Here is an 18,425-nt window from a genome sequence, read left to right as displayed (position 1 = left end):
GAAGGGGAGGTTGAAAGGATGGGCCTGGCTCCTCACAGGTCCCACTGTCGCTACGGGCCTCCCTCACCTCCTTTTCCAAGCCGCTTGAGCCCTTCAGTATGACTGTCCTCTCCTGCTTTACACTTTGGGCACACCTGCGAAAGACCAACAGAGAGACAATGGTTTTCTGTGACCTTTGACACTCAAATGAATGCAGCCCCACAAACCCCCTGGTGTTATTTGGTAATCAAACAAAGAATATATAGCTAAACATTTGCCAATGATAAAATAACAACACTAAGAAATCTTGAGTTGGACCCTAAAGAAATCTTCCGCCAACAGAAGGGGACGGTGATTTTCAAGAATTCCCTCCTCCCACTGCAGACTTCCTTCTTCGAGCTGTTCCTGGGAGTCCTCTGTGAGGAACTATTGGGACTGTTAACAGGAGGAAGGAGGTGAGGAAAACGTGCTGATAGAAATTCCTTCTGTCTGTGGAAATGACTTACAGGATCCAAGGTCCTAAGTCCTATAATCCTTCTAGGCCTTGATGTTTTTAAGATCAAATCCTTTTAAGCAAGGGAATTGTGACACACCCTGAGCTGGCAAGTAAAGGGGGCATCAGATGCTTTAAAGTGTAAGGACACAAGGGCAACTTAGATGGGTCAGCCCAAGGGTCTATCTCATACTGCACCATTTTTTCCACAGAGATCAGATGCCCTGAAAAGCCTACAAGCAGGGAAAGAAAGCCAAAGATCCTCCTTAGTAACTGGAGTTCAGAAGTGCACTGCCTCTGAACATGGAGGTTCCACTGATGATTTGTCTTCCATGAATAAAGCTTGAGTCCACTGGCATGAAAACTTATACCCAGAATTAAATTTTGTTGTTCTTAAAGGTGCCACTAGACTCAAACTTTGTTCTATTGCTTAGAGCCACCTAAGTTTATCTTCCATGAATTTGCCTCATCCCCTCTTAAAGAAATCTAAACCGAGTGGCCATCATTTTCTCTGTGGTCAAGAGTTCCAAAAGGTAGATCCAGATGGGCAGCTGTGTTGGTCTGAAGGAGTAGAATAAAGCAAGAGTCGAGTTGCACCTTTAAGACCAACAAAGTTTATTCAGAATGTAAGTTTTATTCAGAATTTAAGACCAATGAAGTTTATTCAGAATGTAAGCTTAAGACCAACAAAGTTTTATTCAGAATGTAAGCTTATGTTCTGAATAAAACTTTATTGACCTTAAAGGTGAAACTTGACTCCTGCTTTGTTCTACTGCTTCAGACCAACACAGATGGCCCACCTGGATCTACCTTTTGGAACTCTTGACCACAGAGAAAATGATGGCCACACAGTTTAGATATCTTTAAGAGGGGATGAGGCAAATTCATGGAAGATAAACTTAGGTGGGTCTAAGCAATAGAACAAAGTTTCAAAAGTTATTGATGTATTGTGGGAAGCACTATATCTTGTGAATCCTGAATCTTCTGCTCATCAACTTCATTGACTCCCCCTGCACACCGAATTCTAGTACAATGGACAGGAAGAAAAGGTTATTCTTGTCTTCATTCATATGTTCTGCACTTGGATATTGTGCTACAGCAATTAACTGCAACTGGATTGTCTTGCCGACACACACAAAAAAAGCCAGTTGCAAGTGACTGCTGTAATATTCAACACTTTATGGATGCAGCCTCTATACACTTTCGCCATCCCATGAATAATTTTATAAATCTCTAACAGGTCTTTAGACATTTCTCCCCATAAACTGAAAAGCCTCAAAACCCCTTTTGCATAAGGAAGGCACTCTAATCTTGTAATCATTTCTGGTTGCCCTTTCTATGCCTCTTCTGGGATAGTCTTTCTAAGATGGGGTGAACAGGCAGTAACAGATAATGCTGCAAAACACACACATTCATACTACTTCTGCCCCACGCAAACACTCTTTCATTTTGAGATGCTATAAACTATTCTCCCATGGTGGTTAATTCCTATATTTCCTTTCTGTAAACATTATCCCTTTCCACATGGACCACTGGGTAAAAGATGGTGTCATCAGATCTGCACACCATCTAGCAACTTGTTGGCACAATATAAGTGAGCAGTAGTAGTTCTTAAACACACACGGCCGTTTCAGGCCATTCACCTGCATATTCTTGGTGCCAGCTCCAATGCCAGTACAGCAGCTCCCCAGGAACAGGTACGTCAGTCATGGCGCACTGCACAGCCACCTGGGGGGGGGGGGAACAAGGTGATAGGTCACTGTGGCTAACAACCGGCAGATTTCCATTCTTCTTATTGGCATCCCATGGAGGAGCCGAGGGCAGACCAGAGTCGGGGACAGATACTCACAACTTGTGATCTATAGTGTCTGCCCACTCCCTGCCATAAGGAAATTAGCAAGTGCTTCCAAACTGAAAATCAAAAACACTGTTAAGCAGTGCAGGAGGAAGTCAGTTGTTTTTTTTTAAACTAAGGTATCATCATTAATACAATAGTCATACCCAATATTTACTGACATTAGGAAAAGCTTTTTGGCACTATCCACAGAGTGGCAATAATGTTTGAATAGGCTCAAATGCTGATGCTCTTTTGAGGTCCTACTACAGACCAATGTTATTTAACAAGATTTCAGCAGCATCTTAACGACCTAAACCAAAATTTATTCCAGTATAAATTTTTGAATTGGCCAGATGAATGAACAGCACATCCAATTGGCAGAACTGTATCACTTTTATCAATTCATCAGTAATTCAACTCTTAGTGGATTACTGATGGGATCTGGTTTTCATCTGTGGCTCACTATGCAAATGCTGCACACTTGTATCATGAGAAACTGAACTTTCCATCCTCTTTGTAACAACTCCCTCCTTCCTTCACTTCTGTTGTTTGCAGCTACGGGTATGTACCTCACAACTCTGCTCTGCTCACAACACCATGCTCTGACAAAGTGAGCTATGTCTCACAAAGACCGGAATAAATGGTGTTAGACATTAAAGATGCCACTGGATTCTTGATTAATTTTGCTGTAACAGACACACAGCTACCCTCCTGGACAAACTATCAGGACTTCTCTTCAGAAATGCTCTTTCTTGACCACTGAGTGTGATCACAGCTGGCCTACAGACGTGTGGAAGTAGTTTTCGTTCCAGAGAAGTAGCCACGTTAGCATCTTTTTGCAGCAAAAACAGTTAATGATATTGTTGAATGTGTAATTAATCCGATGGTGGGCTCCAGGCTGCAAAATCTTGTGCTACAATAAATATCCCTAGATTGCTAGAGGGCTTTGCTGCTTCCAAATAAGTTTGACCCCAAATGCAGTGCTTTGGTCTTTTGAAAGAAAGCACGGCATTCATATATAGTAGTTGCAAATAACTGCATCCCTTTCTTCTGTTATATGCCTCTCATCCCAGTCCCCAAACCAGTGTAATCTGTTTCCACTGTTCTCTCCCTTTCTCCACACCCCGACTCAAAAGTCAAAACCACACCCATCCCATTACAAAATACAGTTCCACACATTATCCCACTCACATGCTATCCAAACGGGGCTTACTTTGAGCCAGGGCTCAACCCTGGAATGTAGGAAACCATCAAAGAGAACACTCCTGTGCATAAAAGTGCATTTCTTGCACCAAGGGAGAAGCAACCACCACTTCCCCCCCACACACACCAGTCTAGAAGTCGGAGCCGCAGCCTGCACGTCGGCATCCGCAATGAAAGCAACGTTTTGCCCTTCCAGATGGGCTAAACCCACAAGGCTGCCACTCAAGCTCCGCTCCACAGCTGGCTGGCATTACAACCTCGTCGTCTCTTCGCTCGCCCCGCAGCCCAGCCCCTTCCCGAGGAGACCGAAACCCACCTCCCCTGGATATCCGAGGGTGGAAGGTGGCCGAAGCGCTTGTTCCCGCCTGCGCGGCCCCAGCTCCTCCCCACAGCTCCCAGACGACTGTTTGACGTCTCTATGGAAACTAAGCAAAGGCGGTATGTACTGTTTGGAGAGCTGAGTGTTGCACCCCCGCCTGTAGAAGGGGAACGGGAGCTTCAACAACACCTCTGTGCAAAACGCATGCGCTCTAACTAGGAGCAACAAAAGTGTTTTGCTGTAAACTCTGTGTGTGAGTTTGGGGGTGGGAAGGTGGGTTAGACATTATATCACAGGACAAGATTGTCTTCTTGGCGAGGATACGGGAAACCCCAGACCTTCCAAAGAGATGTTATAGCTTTTGTCCCTAACATTTACCTCAGAGGTGTAATTCGGTGGCTCGTTTTCCCATCCACCTCCCTTCCCCACTAGGGTTGTCAACTCTTGGTGGGGAAATACCTGGAGATTCTGAGGGTGGAGCCCGGGGAGGGTGGCGTTTGGGGAGGTGAGGGACCTCAGCAGGGTACAATGCCATAGAGTCCACCCTCCAAATTAGCCATTTTCTCCAGGGAAACTGACCTCTGTTGCCTGGAGTGATAGGGGAAGATCTCCAGGGTTCACCTGGTGGTTGGCAACCCTATTTCTCTGTTTCACCCACTCATAGTGTAACCCAGACCCCCAAACAGTACAAAATAAAACAATTTCACATATCATCCCACCCACACACTATGCAAACATAAGTTTGTTTTGACTTAAGGCTAGAGCTTGGGCTTCTGAAAATAGCCAGTTCTGGTATTCCCTATAGTCAGAAATGATGCCTCTTGAAGGCTTTTGAAGCCTACTGTTCCAAAGAGATGGAGAAAATCCAGAATTCACTCTTTGCTTTGGGGGGAAATATGGGCACCATAAAAGACACTGGTAGACACCATCTTGTGGATCACTAGTTTAGGGTTAGAGGCCCCTACATTTTAAAAAATATATTACTAAATTTCAATATTAGAACAGTGCATGTGAGAGAAATACTATGGGGCCTCTTAAACTCATAGCATAGGGCATTGATATATTTTAATCCAGCCCCTCAGCCTCAGGCTCAACCCTGAAACATATGGATATTTGAAGAGGCTTATCTAGAAGGGACTTCATGTCCCCCCACACTATCTCATGCTTGGTTCTCTCTAGGAGCTTCATGTTGCCAGCTTTTGTTCCTCTCCCTACTATCACTGGAAAAGAATGCATGTGATTTTTACAAGAACTTTCCCATCAGTTACCCCTGAGGTGACCAGGTAGATAGCTGGCTGAGATGCAACTGCCTGAGATGATGTTCCAGGCAATGTTATCAAGAGAGGCTGTCTAGAATTAGACTTGAGAGGTTTATAAAGTCAAACACCAGGTATGGGGGAAATGCCTGTTTCTTGGCAAAGTTGCCCTCTCATTTTCAGTTTTCAGGAGGCAATTGACGACAGTTTTATGTAGGGCTGCATTTGGTTAAGTTTATTAGCAGTTCTGCCTTGCTATTTAGAAATTTAGTTTAATATTTTAGTGCATATTATTTTATGTTTTATCTAAGATAGAAGCCACCATGAGTTCTGCAAGGAAGAAAGGCAGCTACTAAATGTTTTCAATACAAGAGGTCAGAAAAGGGAAGGTGGTTTGTGGGGTGGGTGGAAGTGAAACACAGAGGACAATAAACCACATATCCGTTGAAGAACATGAAACTTACAGAGAACATACTAGTCATTTACCTTAGATATGGCTCATGCAGTCTCTTGGGAACCTCTGATGAGGCATTCACACCTGTTTCCCCCAGTGACTGAAGGGTAACCACAGGGATATGAGTACAACTGGAAACCTTTCCCTTCACAATTCAAGTATGGACAAGCCTACTTTTGGATGCAAGCATGGAAAACCTTAATAGGATAGTGGGAGCTTTGAAGCGAGCAAAGTCCTAAAAGTGGGGCCTATTTTGAAAGAGGATGAATGACATTACAGAATAAACTGCATGGAACCTACAGAGAAGATCCAGGCTGCTTCACTTGTGACATCAGAGGGTGCCAGAACCACTATACATTCCAGGCTTCTGTTCCATGAGCTCAGTGGCTGTATTTCCATGTGATCACACATATCTGAGATTGGCAATGAAACATCAGTCATCCCTAGGCCAGTAACACCTGTTTTATCATCCCCCACATTCCTGCCCCTTTCTGGATACTGCTGTAATTTTCCATTGTGCAAAAGGAAAGGATAGAACTAAGTGCAGCATGAATGATCACTGTCATGGACCACAACGGGAAAATTTGGAAACTCAGCATCTGGAGATCAGTGTCAGATATGGACTGTATGAACCACATTGAGCCAGAAGTTTAGAAGGAAGCTCATATTTCAGAAGCAACATCTTCCCCCATTGACAGAACAAACGTAATAAACATCTAGGCCAGTGGTCTCAATCCATGCTCAGGACCCTCAGATGGGTCACAAGCCCCTTCAGAGCTGCTTTTTTCTTCTTCAGGGAAAGTCTGGGCTACTAGTGCACACACAGAGGCAGCAAGGGTGCAACACTAGCTGCCTTGGCATACATGCTCAAAGAACAGGACAGTGAAGCTTCTTAATGATGAAAGGGCTTCTTCCTTAGCATGGTACACCATGTGGTGAGTGGCCTCTTTCCTGTCCTCATCTCCTTTGGTCTCACAGTTCTGGTTTTGAACAGTGGGAGGTCGTAACAGTCTCCCTTCTTCCTTTCATTTCACCATCTGCTTGCAGCTCAGTGAATCTCACATTTACAGGGGCCTCAGCTCTGGAAAAGGCTGAAGACTACTAGACAGTGTAAAAAGCTTCCGTTTTGGAGAATGGAAACTGGTAACATGTGCCCCACACCCTGAGCTTGGCTTGGATATGGTGGTAATTTCTGCTAATGGAAGTAATTAGCATCAGCAAAATATGCAACTTTTCCCCCTTCCCCTGCACTGCTACAGTCCAAAACACTTCTATCCTAGAGGAGCCTCCAGCAACAGCATGAGGGGGAAAATGTCTGTTATGTGCCATCAAGTTGCTTCTGATTTCTGGTGACCTCACGAATTAATGAGGTCCAAAATGGTCTATCAGAAACATTCTCTCTCTGTTCTTGCAAACTGAAGGCTGCGGCTTCCGTTGAGGCCTGTCTTATGTTCCGACTTCCTCTTTTCCTATTGCCTTCAACATATACTAAAAATCCACAAATGTGTCATCTGCTGGATTACGCCTACTCAACCCAACTCATATATTTTCCAGAACCTTCTCTCCTCATCACATCCATAGATTTCTGCAAGATAACAGCCAAGTCCATGCCTGCAATATATTGCTAAGGCACAGCAGGGGAAGACTGATCCCTTTAGCCCTGTTCGCAGGTCTTCTCAGTGTATGTGGTCAGTCATCACAGCAAACAGGATTTAGACACAGCAGAGGCCTTATGATTTCTAGCAAAACTCCTTTGGCCTCATATCTTTAAGTACCCCCTTTTTTTTGCATTGTCATCTTGCATTTGTCTTGCATTGTCATGGCAAGAGATGTTCAGAGGTGGTTTGCCATTGTCTGTCTCTGCATCAAGACCCTGAACTTCTGTGCTCATTTTAGTAGCACATATATTAAAATTGGAGCAATACAGAAATTAGCATTGCCCCTGCACGAGAAGCAAAAAAAGAGAAAAAGACCCTGGACTTTCTTGGTAGTTTCCCATCCAAATACTTATCAGAGCCAACCCTGCTTAGCTTCAGGACAGGAGTGCCTGATTACCCAGTTATTATTTATTCTTCTAAACACTTGGACTGATTCTGCATTAGCCTTTGTCACGGTTTTGTTCTGCATTCTTGAGTCTGCGAAGGGCAGGGAGCAAGCAAGGAACACGCAGAATCCAGGAGGAAGAGCTGCTGTGGGCTGCACAGAAGGGAGGTAAGTGCTAAATGTAGAATCGGTCTTGGCCTCTGAGCCTTTTCAGCTTTTTGTTTAACTTAATACAGGAAAAAGTACAGGAAAAAAATCACATAAGGGTAGGAATTCATTTTGCCATCAGTACACTGAGAGTAGACAGTAGAAAGCAGCTCTTGAGACAGTTTATAGGCTAGAGCTTCGCAGTCTCTTACCCACAACAGAAATTCAGCGTGAGACACTAGCAAGAGTCCATCTTTTGCTTGACAAAGGGCATTGCTTTACACCACTGATTAACATGTGCTATAGGCTCTCAGTGGAACAGAGTTATATACCACTTTCTTCACCACAGAAGGTGAGAAAGAACAGACCAAATCTTTGCCCCCTAGAAGAGACATATCTTGCTTTGAGGCACAAGACATTTTGTCTATAACCCATTTGAGAAACAGGCAGTTGATGCAGTTTTGGCATTTAAGATAATTTAGCAGCACATTTATTTAAACCACTACTGTGGTTTACCAAACCTTTGATACACTATCTACTGTTGCTATGCATGAAAGAGGAGGGAGCAGGGTGCAGATTCTCTATGGCTAAACAATCTGTACATGGGAACATTAGGAAAAGGAGCCCTACCTTGCCAGGTGGAATGACTGTAAGTACAAGGAAGTCTGTTCTATGTAAAGCAATGACAAACTCTGAACATGTTCTTCTATGAGCATGCACTCTTCTGCACCAATATGAATGAGCTGCACTCAAAATCAGAACATTAGCAACTGCACATTAAGTACCTAGGGCTATTTGCTTTTGTTCAGGATAATGCTGCCTAGCTTCTGTTAAGATGTAAAAGGAGCAAGCCGCCAGGGGTCAATACTCCATCTGAAATAACTACTCCTAGGGAACATAGCTCCAAGAGCAGGGAGGACACAACATGCAAGCACCTTTAACTTCAGGAGGCAAGGGAGAAAAGGCTTTAATAGGGAGTAAGAAAGTTACAGCAAGTGCCATAGCAAAAAAAGAACCAAGAGTTACAGATTCCAGCTCCGTCTCGTGCTGCTGATGCGTGGCTCGGACCTCTCCTCCCATCACAGCTTTCTGTGGCACAGGTATGGAAGGGAATGAAATAGTAGGAACAGGAGGCAACACTGTGCTCAGAATGCTCTGATCCCTATGGGAGCAGAGGCAAGCAGGAAGTTGAGCGTGCTCTCTCCCTAGAAACTGGAGTGACTTGGCACAGGGAAGGTTGCTGTCACTAGCAGCCAGCCAGCCAAATACTTCCATGCACCGCTGGAGAGGTGGAGCAAAGTGGTCACCCCTGCTGCAGCGGAATGCGCCAAGGCTGACTGGCACTGCAACCGTTCCAAGATCAAGATGCTTTCAGGCCTCAATTTGCTAGTTCTTTGTGTTCGAGAAAGGCAGCTTTTTGGAGGCAATTTCTGCATGTGCAGCAATGAGCTGGAATTCCTGCGGCAACTCATGCCGAGGGGCCGCCAGAGCAACCGACGCCCCCCCCCCCTTTCCCTTACAAGAACTTGGCCACTAGGAGACTGTCTCAAGTAGACAAATTACAGCAAGTGATCGTTTTTTTAAAAAAAGATATCAAGTTAACACAGTTTTGTTTAAACAAGCACAGTTTTTGTTCCAAAAACATTTAAAAAGCACCCTCCCTCCCCTGGGCACGCTGGCGAGCATGGTGGACATTTAGCTGGGACAGCCCCCGCAGGCCTGGCTGCTTCTCATCTCACTCCCGAGCTGCGGCCCTCTCTGTAGCCCCAGCAAAGTGGCTGTGCAGAGAGAATGAGAAAGCAAAGCTGTGGATTCCAGCCCCTTGGTCTAGAACTGTGAAAAAAAGAGAAAGAGAAATAATGGATTAAGCTAAGAAGTGTGCTAATACAAAATTTATTTTCTCCTGAAAGAGGCCCATATGAGCACTCTACTCTCCAATGGCAAAATAATTATAACTTATACAATCCTAATGCCATCTCCCCCTCAACATACACAACAGTGCTCATGTTTTCCTTGCTATAGGCAGAACCATTAAGACATCAGCAATGCCTTCATAAGCAGAGTTAGATCCTTTTAAGCACAATAGAGTATGCCTCTGCTTAGGATACCACCATTAGACCATGCTACATGGAATTCTTCAAGACTCCAATCCTTACAACAGTATCTTTGATTACCACCAGAAGCTTGGTTAGAACAAGTACAAAGGCGTGTATTCAGAAAAGCATATAGCCTGTCATTACAATTCCTTTCCCCCCAATTCTTGTTATCATTGCAAGCCCTTCTCTTAGTGTTGATACGAACAGAAGTAAGGTGAATGGTGACTAAGTAAGGTGAATGGTGACTAAGTAAGGTGAATGGTGACTAAGGACAGAGCTTTCTAAGTGGTGGTTCCCCCAGTTCTTGGAACATCTTTCCCAATGTGAGCTGCTGGGTGACTATATTACTGGCTTTTAAACACAAAGAGAAACATTCCTCTTCACCCATCCTTTCACCTTTCTGGGATTTTTGTATCACTCTCTATGAACTACCTCATTTGCAAATAACTTTTATACTGCTGATTTTAATGAATGTTTTCACTGCTGTGAGTTTTAGTGTCTGGATTTTTAAAAATTCTTTTACATTAGCTATATTACTTACTGTTTTATCATGGCTACTGGCCACTTCCAGCAAATTTTTTAGAAATGCAGGATGGAAATATTCTAAGTAAAATAATACTGACCTTAAATGACAAGGAAGATGTGCAACACTGACTTCTGGCTATAACCAATATATTTCACTATTAAGCTAGGGTTTGGAATTAGAGCTCCTACACCCAAAGATAATATTGTACCACGAAGATCCTTAATAGTTCAAAAATACTTAGATAGCTGGCTGACCCTCCTAATTTCAGTGGACAAAGGTCTCTTTTTTCATTTACAAATAATTTTGGCCACATAAGCCCCAGGTACTAAATTGTCTTCCTTCTACGTAAGATGCTGGCATAAGATGACCTGTCTACTGAGTTCCTGCAACCCACCAGTGAATTCCAGCACATCATTTGGGTAACACTTCTGTAACATCTCAACTGGGCTTACATTCTTGAGGAACTCCTCAGCCACAATGCGAGCCCTGGCATTGACAGACAGCTTCATCTCGCTGATTTCTTTGTCAATTTCCTCCATGAAGTGAATGACAAAGTCCACCAGCTTGTGCTTGTACATCTGTTCTGTATGGAAGTTTGTGATCAGGAAGCTGATGTCATAGCCCTGAAACATAAGAGGAGCAGCAACATATTAGCATACAGTCAGTTGAGACAGACCCATCATTCCTTCTGTTTGCTCTTATCTACACACCACTGGAAGAAAAAAAATAAGAAGCCCTTAAAATTGTTTATTCATAATCCAGAATAATGGATCTCTATCTCCAGAAGGAATAGAACAAAGCAGTAGACAAGTGCACCTTTAAGACCAACTAAGTTTTATTCAGAATGTAAGCTTTCGTATGAAGAGAAAAACATATTAGTTTCTCTTTTAGAACAGTGTAGCAGAATATTGGGGGGGGGGGTTTATATTGACATACTCAAATAAGGGATATTGGCTGTTTATCTTATTACATATACTAACCCATTCTCCACTGTATTTTAATGTAGTCCTTTTTTTCTAATGGCAAACTATAATGATGTTATAACCTCTTGAGTAACTATGCCCTCTATTTAAACCCAAAACTTAACAAAGCCAGAATGTTATCCAGATTTATGGCACTTCACACCTACAACATCAATCTGCTTTTTATCACCCTCCAATGTTGTTTCAGCCCAGTTAACAACACTAAGAAACACAGACCCCAATTTGTGATTCTTTTAATCTGCTAAAAACATTCCCATGATTCTACATACCAACTCACTGCCCACTTATATTAAGAACTGCTGCTTGCCATTCCATTTTTGTCTGATGAAGTCTGCTTAGCCTTAGAGCATACGAAAGCTTACATTCTGAATAAAACTTAGTTGGTCTTAATGGTGCAGCTTATCTATTGCTTTGTTCTATTGCTTCAGACCAACACGGCTGCCCACTTGGATCTATCCAGAAGGAGTACCTTAACATAGATGCAGCTAGGTTTGGGGTTCCTAGCACACTGACATCTGGATGCCAAACTGTGTTAACCACAGCATCAATATATATCCAAACATGCATTCACTAAATGATATACATGCTGCTTTTGTCTGCACTGTAAGCCACTGAAAATAATCAAGATAGAGACATGTCACACTGAGTTAGATATCAAGCCCTGCTGGTTGAGTGACTCCTGCATCACCAATTTGAGTGTGGCTACTTCCCACTATTCCAAGAGTATGTGAGCTTCCCTGTAAACAAACTCAGAACCCAAGAGGAGACTTGCGATTATAGTCATCAGGCCCCAGCTGGGTTGCAATGCTTCAATCAGAGACATGGCAAAGTGTTCCTAGCTACTGCCATGGCTGGAAACAGAATATAAGAGAAGCCCTGCAAACTCATGCCAAGGGACCTTTCCAGCTCAGGATCCTGATCAGAAGCCCATGAGCAGGACATAGGTAGTGACCTCCCCTGCTGCTGCTCCCTATGACTGGTATCCAGTTGCATATTTTATCTAAACATGGAGATTCCACAAAGCCATCATGGTTAAAAGCTGTTTGTAGTCCTAGACCTGGGGTCCCCAACCGGGCCTTGAGTTGTATAATTATTTCATTATATAATACAACATAAGAAGAAGAAGAAGAACACGACGACATTATATTTATATCTTGCCCTCCACTCTGAATCTCCGCACCTCAAAAAGGATATTATAGCATTGGAAAAAGTGCAGAAAAGGGTAACTAGAATGATTACAGGCTTGGAACACTTTCCCTATGAAGAAAGGTTAAAACGCTTGGGACTCTTTAGCATGGAGAAACGTCGACTGCGGGGTGACATGATAGAGGTTTACAAGATTATGCATGGGATGGAGAAGGTAGAAAAAGAAGTACTTTTCTCCCTTTCTCCCAATACAAGAACTCGTGGGCATTCGATGAAATTGCTGAGCAGTCAGGTTAAAACGGATAAAAGGAAGTACGGTACTTCTTCACCCAAAGGGTGATTAACATGTGGAATTCACTGCCACAGGAGGTGGTGGTGGCTATAGGCATAGTCAGCTTCAAGAGGGGGTTAGATAAAAATATAGAGCAGAGGTCCATCAGTGGCTATTAGCCACAGTGTGCGCGCGTGTGTGTGTGTGTGTGTGTGTGTGTGTATATATATATATATATATATATATATATATATATATAATAAATAAATTATTGGCCACTGTGTGATACACAGTGTTGGACTGGATGGGCCGTTGGCCTGATCCAACATGGCTTCTCTTATGTTCTTATCTCAAAGCGGCTCACAATCTCCTTTACCTCCCCCCACCACAACAGACACCCTGTGAGGTAGGTGGGGCTAAGAGAGCTCTCCCGGAAGCTGCCCTTTCAAGGACAACTCTATGAGAGCTATGACTGACCCAAGGCCATTCCAGCAGCTGCAAGTGGAGGAGTGGGAATCAAACCTGATTCTCTCAGATAAGAGACCGCACACTTAACCATCACACCAAAATAAAGTGCACAATTGTATCATCCCGAAACCATCCACCCTCCCCCACCCCGGTCTGTGGAAAAATTGTCTTCTACAAAACCGGTCCCTAGTGCCAAAAAGGTTGGGGACCACTGACCTAGACCATGAACTTCTCAATCCGCTTTAAAAGCCATCTAAGCTAGGCTCCATCACCATGTTCTGTAGAAAGTCAAAACTGCTAAACAAACATTATGTGAGAAAGTGATCTGTAAGATTAACTTCAGTATTCCTCCAATCAGCCAGCATGCAAAAATAAAAAGTGCATTCAAATATTCTTCATCCGGTCAGAAATAAATGTCACTTGTGACCTTAAGCAAATAAGCACTTTGCACAGAGTCAAGACCCTGGTCAGGTCGCCTCACCTCAACAGGTTTCCGACGTAAAATGAAGAAGTTCTCCGCTCTCATCATCATGAAGCGCATGAATTTGTGACACAGGATCTTCTCAATTTCATCTGCCTGAAGAACGGAAAAGGAAGCCCATCAGCATTTCCACCAGGAAAAGCTGGAGTGGTCATCCCACCGCAGCCCCCTTTCCTCTTGGGCTCTGCTTACCTGCTTCACTGCAATGCTGACTCGCACAGAGTTGATGGACCCTTCAATCAGGACTTTCTCTTTCTCATTTCTGCTGATGATCACAGGCTGCAACAACAGCTCCTTGCTGCTTCTGCAAAGCCATGAAGAGACATAGATACATCTATATCAGAGAGGCACAGTGCACACTCCGGTCCAAAAACATCCAGATTTCTCCCCCATACGCATGCATCTCACAAATACAGTATAAGCCTACACATAGCTTTCAGCCCTCCCTGCCCCCACAAAAGCATTTTTACAAGTCTTGGAGTATTTCTACACCTTTTAGATTTGTCTGTTAGGAGTAGAAAACATAAGACCTGAAGGTAGCATGAGTGGTATCTCTTCACCTGCACCAGTCACCGTATGGCAACTTATTTATGAATGATTTGTTCTGTGGGAAATAGGGAGAGGAGAGAATCTGTTGTGCAGGATGCAGTCTGGGGCCAGATGTCATCTATCCCTGCCCCAAGGACACACAAAACTATCTAGCTATCCTTGACCAGAGACACAGCCTTTTCAGCCCTGGCCCCAACCTGATGGAACTCTCTGTCTAGCAAGACCTGGGCCCTGATGGACCTGAAACAATTCCACAGGGCCTGCAAGACAGAGATGATCCACCAGACATGTGGTCAGGGATAGCGAGGGTCTGAAGACCACCAACCTCTGTCCTTGTAGTTTCCGTTTTCCTTTCACCTGTTCCATCCTGACTGTTGCCATCTGAAATGCTTTGGTTTTTATTATATGCCAATACAGATTGTTTATTTCACCACTATAAAGTTAATGTTTAACTATTTATTGTGATGTAACTCACCCTGAGCCATGCTGTGCAGGGAAGAGTGGATTGGAAATAGAAATATTAAATTCAACATAAGAGTTAAACATAGGAGTGATTAATTCAATTACTTGATCAAGAATATTCAAGTGACATAGCTAAACGGGCACAGCCTGAGTAACCTCTTAAGATTTTGCTTAAAGTGCATTAAAAATGCCTTTTAGTTCCATTGGCTGGGTGCTATCTCCTAATGTTTGACTCACAACCTTCATAATGTTAATTGCCTTGGAAAATACTTAACAACAAATACTTCCTTCCAGATGCCACACAGCCTCATGCCTTCCCCGAACAACCCAACCTGGGTATCTTAGAAACAACATTTGCCCACAGAAACCTACCTAAACACTTTGGTAAGAGTCCTTTCTGTGTTCCCATCTCTCTCAGAGGTGTGGTAACCTAAGAATTTTTTTTTTTTTTAAGCAGAGGCACATAACCTCTGAAGCTCTTTGCTCAAGAAGCCTTCTTATGTCAGGTCAAGGTGGTATTATTTCAGCACACCTTTAACCAGAGTAACATTTAATGATTAAAGGCTTCCAGTTTGACAGTGCACTGGCTGAACTAGGATTCGAGAGATCCAAGTTCAAAGCCCCACTCTGACATGCAAGCTTGCTGTGTGACCCTGGGCCACCCGTACTCTTGTTAGCCCAGTTAACAGGGCTGTTGTGAAGATGAAATGGGGAGAATGAGCTGTTTTGAGCCCCCACTGGGAAGAAAGAGGGCTATAAACATCTGAATACTGACATGTGGGTCTGCTGCTCTTTTTGATCTGACTGGTTACTATATTTACTGCTGATTTGCATAAAACACGTTTGCACAATTGAATGTTTCTTTAAGATGTTTGTCCTGTTCTTTTAGTTAAAAATCCCCAAGAAGGCTCAGAATAACCAAGCAAAATGCAACTAGAACAACTTCTGATTAAAGTGACAGCATTCTAAAAATATCAGAGAAATAAGATCGTAGGATTTTTTAAAATGACTAATGAAAGTACAAAGTGTCAAAGGCGCAACACATGACGTTTTTTGCCAAACTGAAACATAAAACCATCACTGGTTAAAACACAGACAATATTTTTAAAAAAATAAGGAATAAAGCGAAAGGAAGACGCCTAGCTGTCCGCAAATGCCTGGGGAAATGAGTAGCAGGAGAGCCCTGTCAGGAGGGAGTTCCAAAGGTAAAATGCAGTACAAAAAACAGTGCCAGTGCGATGTGGAGACTAAAATGTCAGACTAGGAACTGAGAAGCCCAGATTCAAATCTGCACTCTGCCAAGGAAGCCTAACCAACCTCACAGGATTGTTGTGATAATAAACAGAAGGTTAGAATAAACTGCTTTGGCTTCACACTGCGGGGAAAGGCAGTGTATAATTGTAGTATAAAAAATTAAATAGGGGCCCACCCTCTTTACTCTTGGGTGGGAGGTACAGAGCAGATATTTAATTGGCAAATAAGGTTCAAATGGGAACATTCAGCCCTTCAGCTATTATGGCATCTTAGCTGCAATCAATGTCCTGCTAGGATTGTGCCTGCAAGCTAGTTAGGTTTCTCAATCTAGCAGGAGAAGCCATGTTTTTTCAGCAGCAGGCTAATCAGCGTGTGCTTCCTTTGTACACATACAGCTGCACCCTTAGCTCACACAGATTGTGTAGGCAGCGGAAGGGGGGGGGGAGGCAACGATCATGCAACTGATCTCAGTCCCTGTGTTTGCAAATAGGAGGGGCCATTCACTGTACAACTCCATGCATACCTGTGCCACCCAGCAGATAACTTGTAGGGGTTTCAAGGCAAGAGACATTCAGGATGGCTTGCCATTGCTTGCCTTTGCAATAGCAACCCTGGACTTCCTCAGTGGTCTCTTATCCAAATACTAACTAGGACTGACCCTGCTTAACTTTTGAGATCTGATGAGAATGGGCTAGCCAAGGTTATCAGGTCGGTGTGTAAGTAACAAAGCTATATATTTCTTCTAAAAATAGCACAGCAAAATCCCAGTGCTCACCCTCGCCAATTTGAGGTGAAGTAAAACACATTTGTGGATCACAGTATATTAGTTGTGCTTGAATTTTGTGATTACTAGTTTGATTCACAGTACAGACCCTCTTTATATCTCTGCGCTTGCTATGCCCAGGCTACAACAATACTTCCACTAAGGCAACTTCTGCACTTTTAACACATGAGCTACATTCCAGATGCCACATCAAGCAGACATTGATCCTGAATGTGTGTGGATTTGCCTTCTTCTTGAGCTTGTACATGTGGTCTCCTTCCCACATAGAGTGCAATAAATGAATCCTACTTTAAAACTAGCTAAGGTTACACACAATGCATCAATGAAGGCATGTGACTAGAGTTGTTTTTTTCCATATAAGACATGATTACAACACCTAACTTAAAGCTAGCTTCTAATCTTGGGTTCGCAAGAGGGCAGAAATTAACCATTTAAGGTGAACACCTGCATTTCTTTGGCCCAGGTAATCTGGGATAGTTTTAAACCAGAATTCTTTCATTGTTCTCCATGCAAGAAAGGAAGAGTAAGGATTCCTACAATCATCCTCCAGCAAGTGTAAATATACAACAGTGTAATTAACTGCCCTTTTATTTGCTTCTGAAATACTGGCACAGAAAAACTGCCTTATACTGAATCAGACCCTTTGACTACCAAGGTAAGTGTTGCCTCTGACTGGCAGGAGCTCTTCATTTTCTCAGGTTGAGGTCTCACATCTCCCACCTGATCTTTGTAACTGGAGATGCCAAGGACCTGAATTTAAGCACATATGCTACTACTGAGCCATATTTCCACCCCAAGGCCACAATGTGAACATGGCCCAAAATATAAAAACCTGAGAAGCTTCAGTTTAAAAAGAAAACATGCAACGGTTCTATTTCTCATGTTTATAAACAAAAAACAGAAAACTCTAATGTTGCATAAAGGGATGACAACTGTTTTTACTAACGGTTTAGAAACAGAAACAAGAATCTAGGGAGTTTTATATGGGTCAAAGAGTAATATAGCCAATCTGCCTTCACTACAATCCTCCATCTTGCTTCCCTATCCTTGCATGCACCTGAACCTTCTGTCAATCATCCCGACAAAGTAATTATAATACCAAATTCTGCAAATTCAGACTGTCCCCCAAATATGCAGCAATGCAAAGCATACAAATTATCTGAATTAATCTCAAGCTCCTGTATTTTGAGATTTGTTGCACATCTGCAGAATCCTGAAAAACAAACCACTGAAGAACAAGAATACATTGACTATAAAAAGCTACTACAATAGAGCAATTTGAAGATTAGCTGGCAACCAAACAGCTTTAGGGGGTCAAATGCACCAAGAATGGAATGTCAGAGGAACCCTTCAGAAGGAAACAGCTGGTGGTAACTAAGAGACCATAAGTGTACCTTGGAAAAACAATGCAGCATACATGGTGTAGAAGACCTGGAAAGTACCATGGGTGGGGGATAAGGGGCTAAAAATTGGGCCACCAGGCCTCAAGGAGCTGCAGTACAGGTACAACAGTAAAAACCAAACACACAATGCTCCAGACCCAAGTAACAGTCACCAAGGGTCAGTTTCTTTTCAGCCACTCCAGTCATGCATCAGTGCTAGAATCAAGGAGAACCATTGGTGCCTTGTGAGTAATTAACCTGACTTCTGCAATTTTGAGCATTGGTTCCAGAA

At 43.2% G+C, this 18,425-nt stretch overlaps 2 protein-coding genes and 1 non-coding gene across 3 annotated transcripts in view; 1 reads left to right on the top strand and 2 right to left on the bottom strand.

The window, feature by feature from the left end:
- OGG1 (8-oxoguanine DNA glycosylase) overlaps positions 1–18,425 on the bottom strand; it is a 235,649-nt gene that overhangs the window by 124,723 nt on the left and 92,501 nt on the right. The gene's annotated exons all lie outside the window — the stretch shown is intronic.
- The window catches only part of LOC132571998 (tubulin tyrosine ligase 3-like), a 62,844-nt gene that overhangs the window by 39,641 nt on the left and 4,778 nt on the right, over positions 1–18,425 (bottom strand). The window contains exons 3-9 of the mRNA XM_060238791.1: positions 13,895–14,006; positions 13,703–13,798; positions 10,806–10,976; positions 8,758–8,820; positions 5,574–5,641; positions 3,829–3,988; positions 68–134 (exon numbers count right to left, since the gene is read on the bottom strand). Coding sequence (XP_060094774.1) covers positions 68–134; positions 3,829–3,988; positions 5,574–5,641; positions 8,758–8,820; positions 10,806–10,976; positions 13,703–13,798; positions 13,895–14,006 — 737 coding nt within the window. The remainder of the gene's footprint in view (positions 1–67; positions 135–3,828; positions 3,989–5,573; positions 5,642–8,757; positions 8,821–10,805; positions 10,977–13,702; positions 13,799–13,894; positions 14,007–18,425) is intronic.
- On the top strand, positions 7,425–7,527 carry LOC132573086 (U6 spliceosomal RNA). The gene has a single exon (XR_009555492.1). It is a non-coding gene; the product is annotated as a U6 spliceosomal RNA (small nuclear RNA).

This window comes from Heteronotia binoei, chromosome 5 (assembly GCF_032191835.1).
Source record: "Heteronotia binoei isolate CCM8104 ecotype False Entrance Well chromosome 5, APGP_CSIRO_Hbin_v1, whole genome shotgun sequence".
NCBI lineage: Eukaryota > Metazoa > Chordata > Lepidosauria > Squamata > Gekkonidae > Heteronotia > Heteronotia binoei.
Note: the sequence above shows the minus strand (reverse complement) of the source record. Positions and strands in the feature narration are given on the sequence as shown.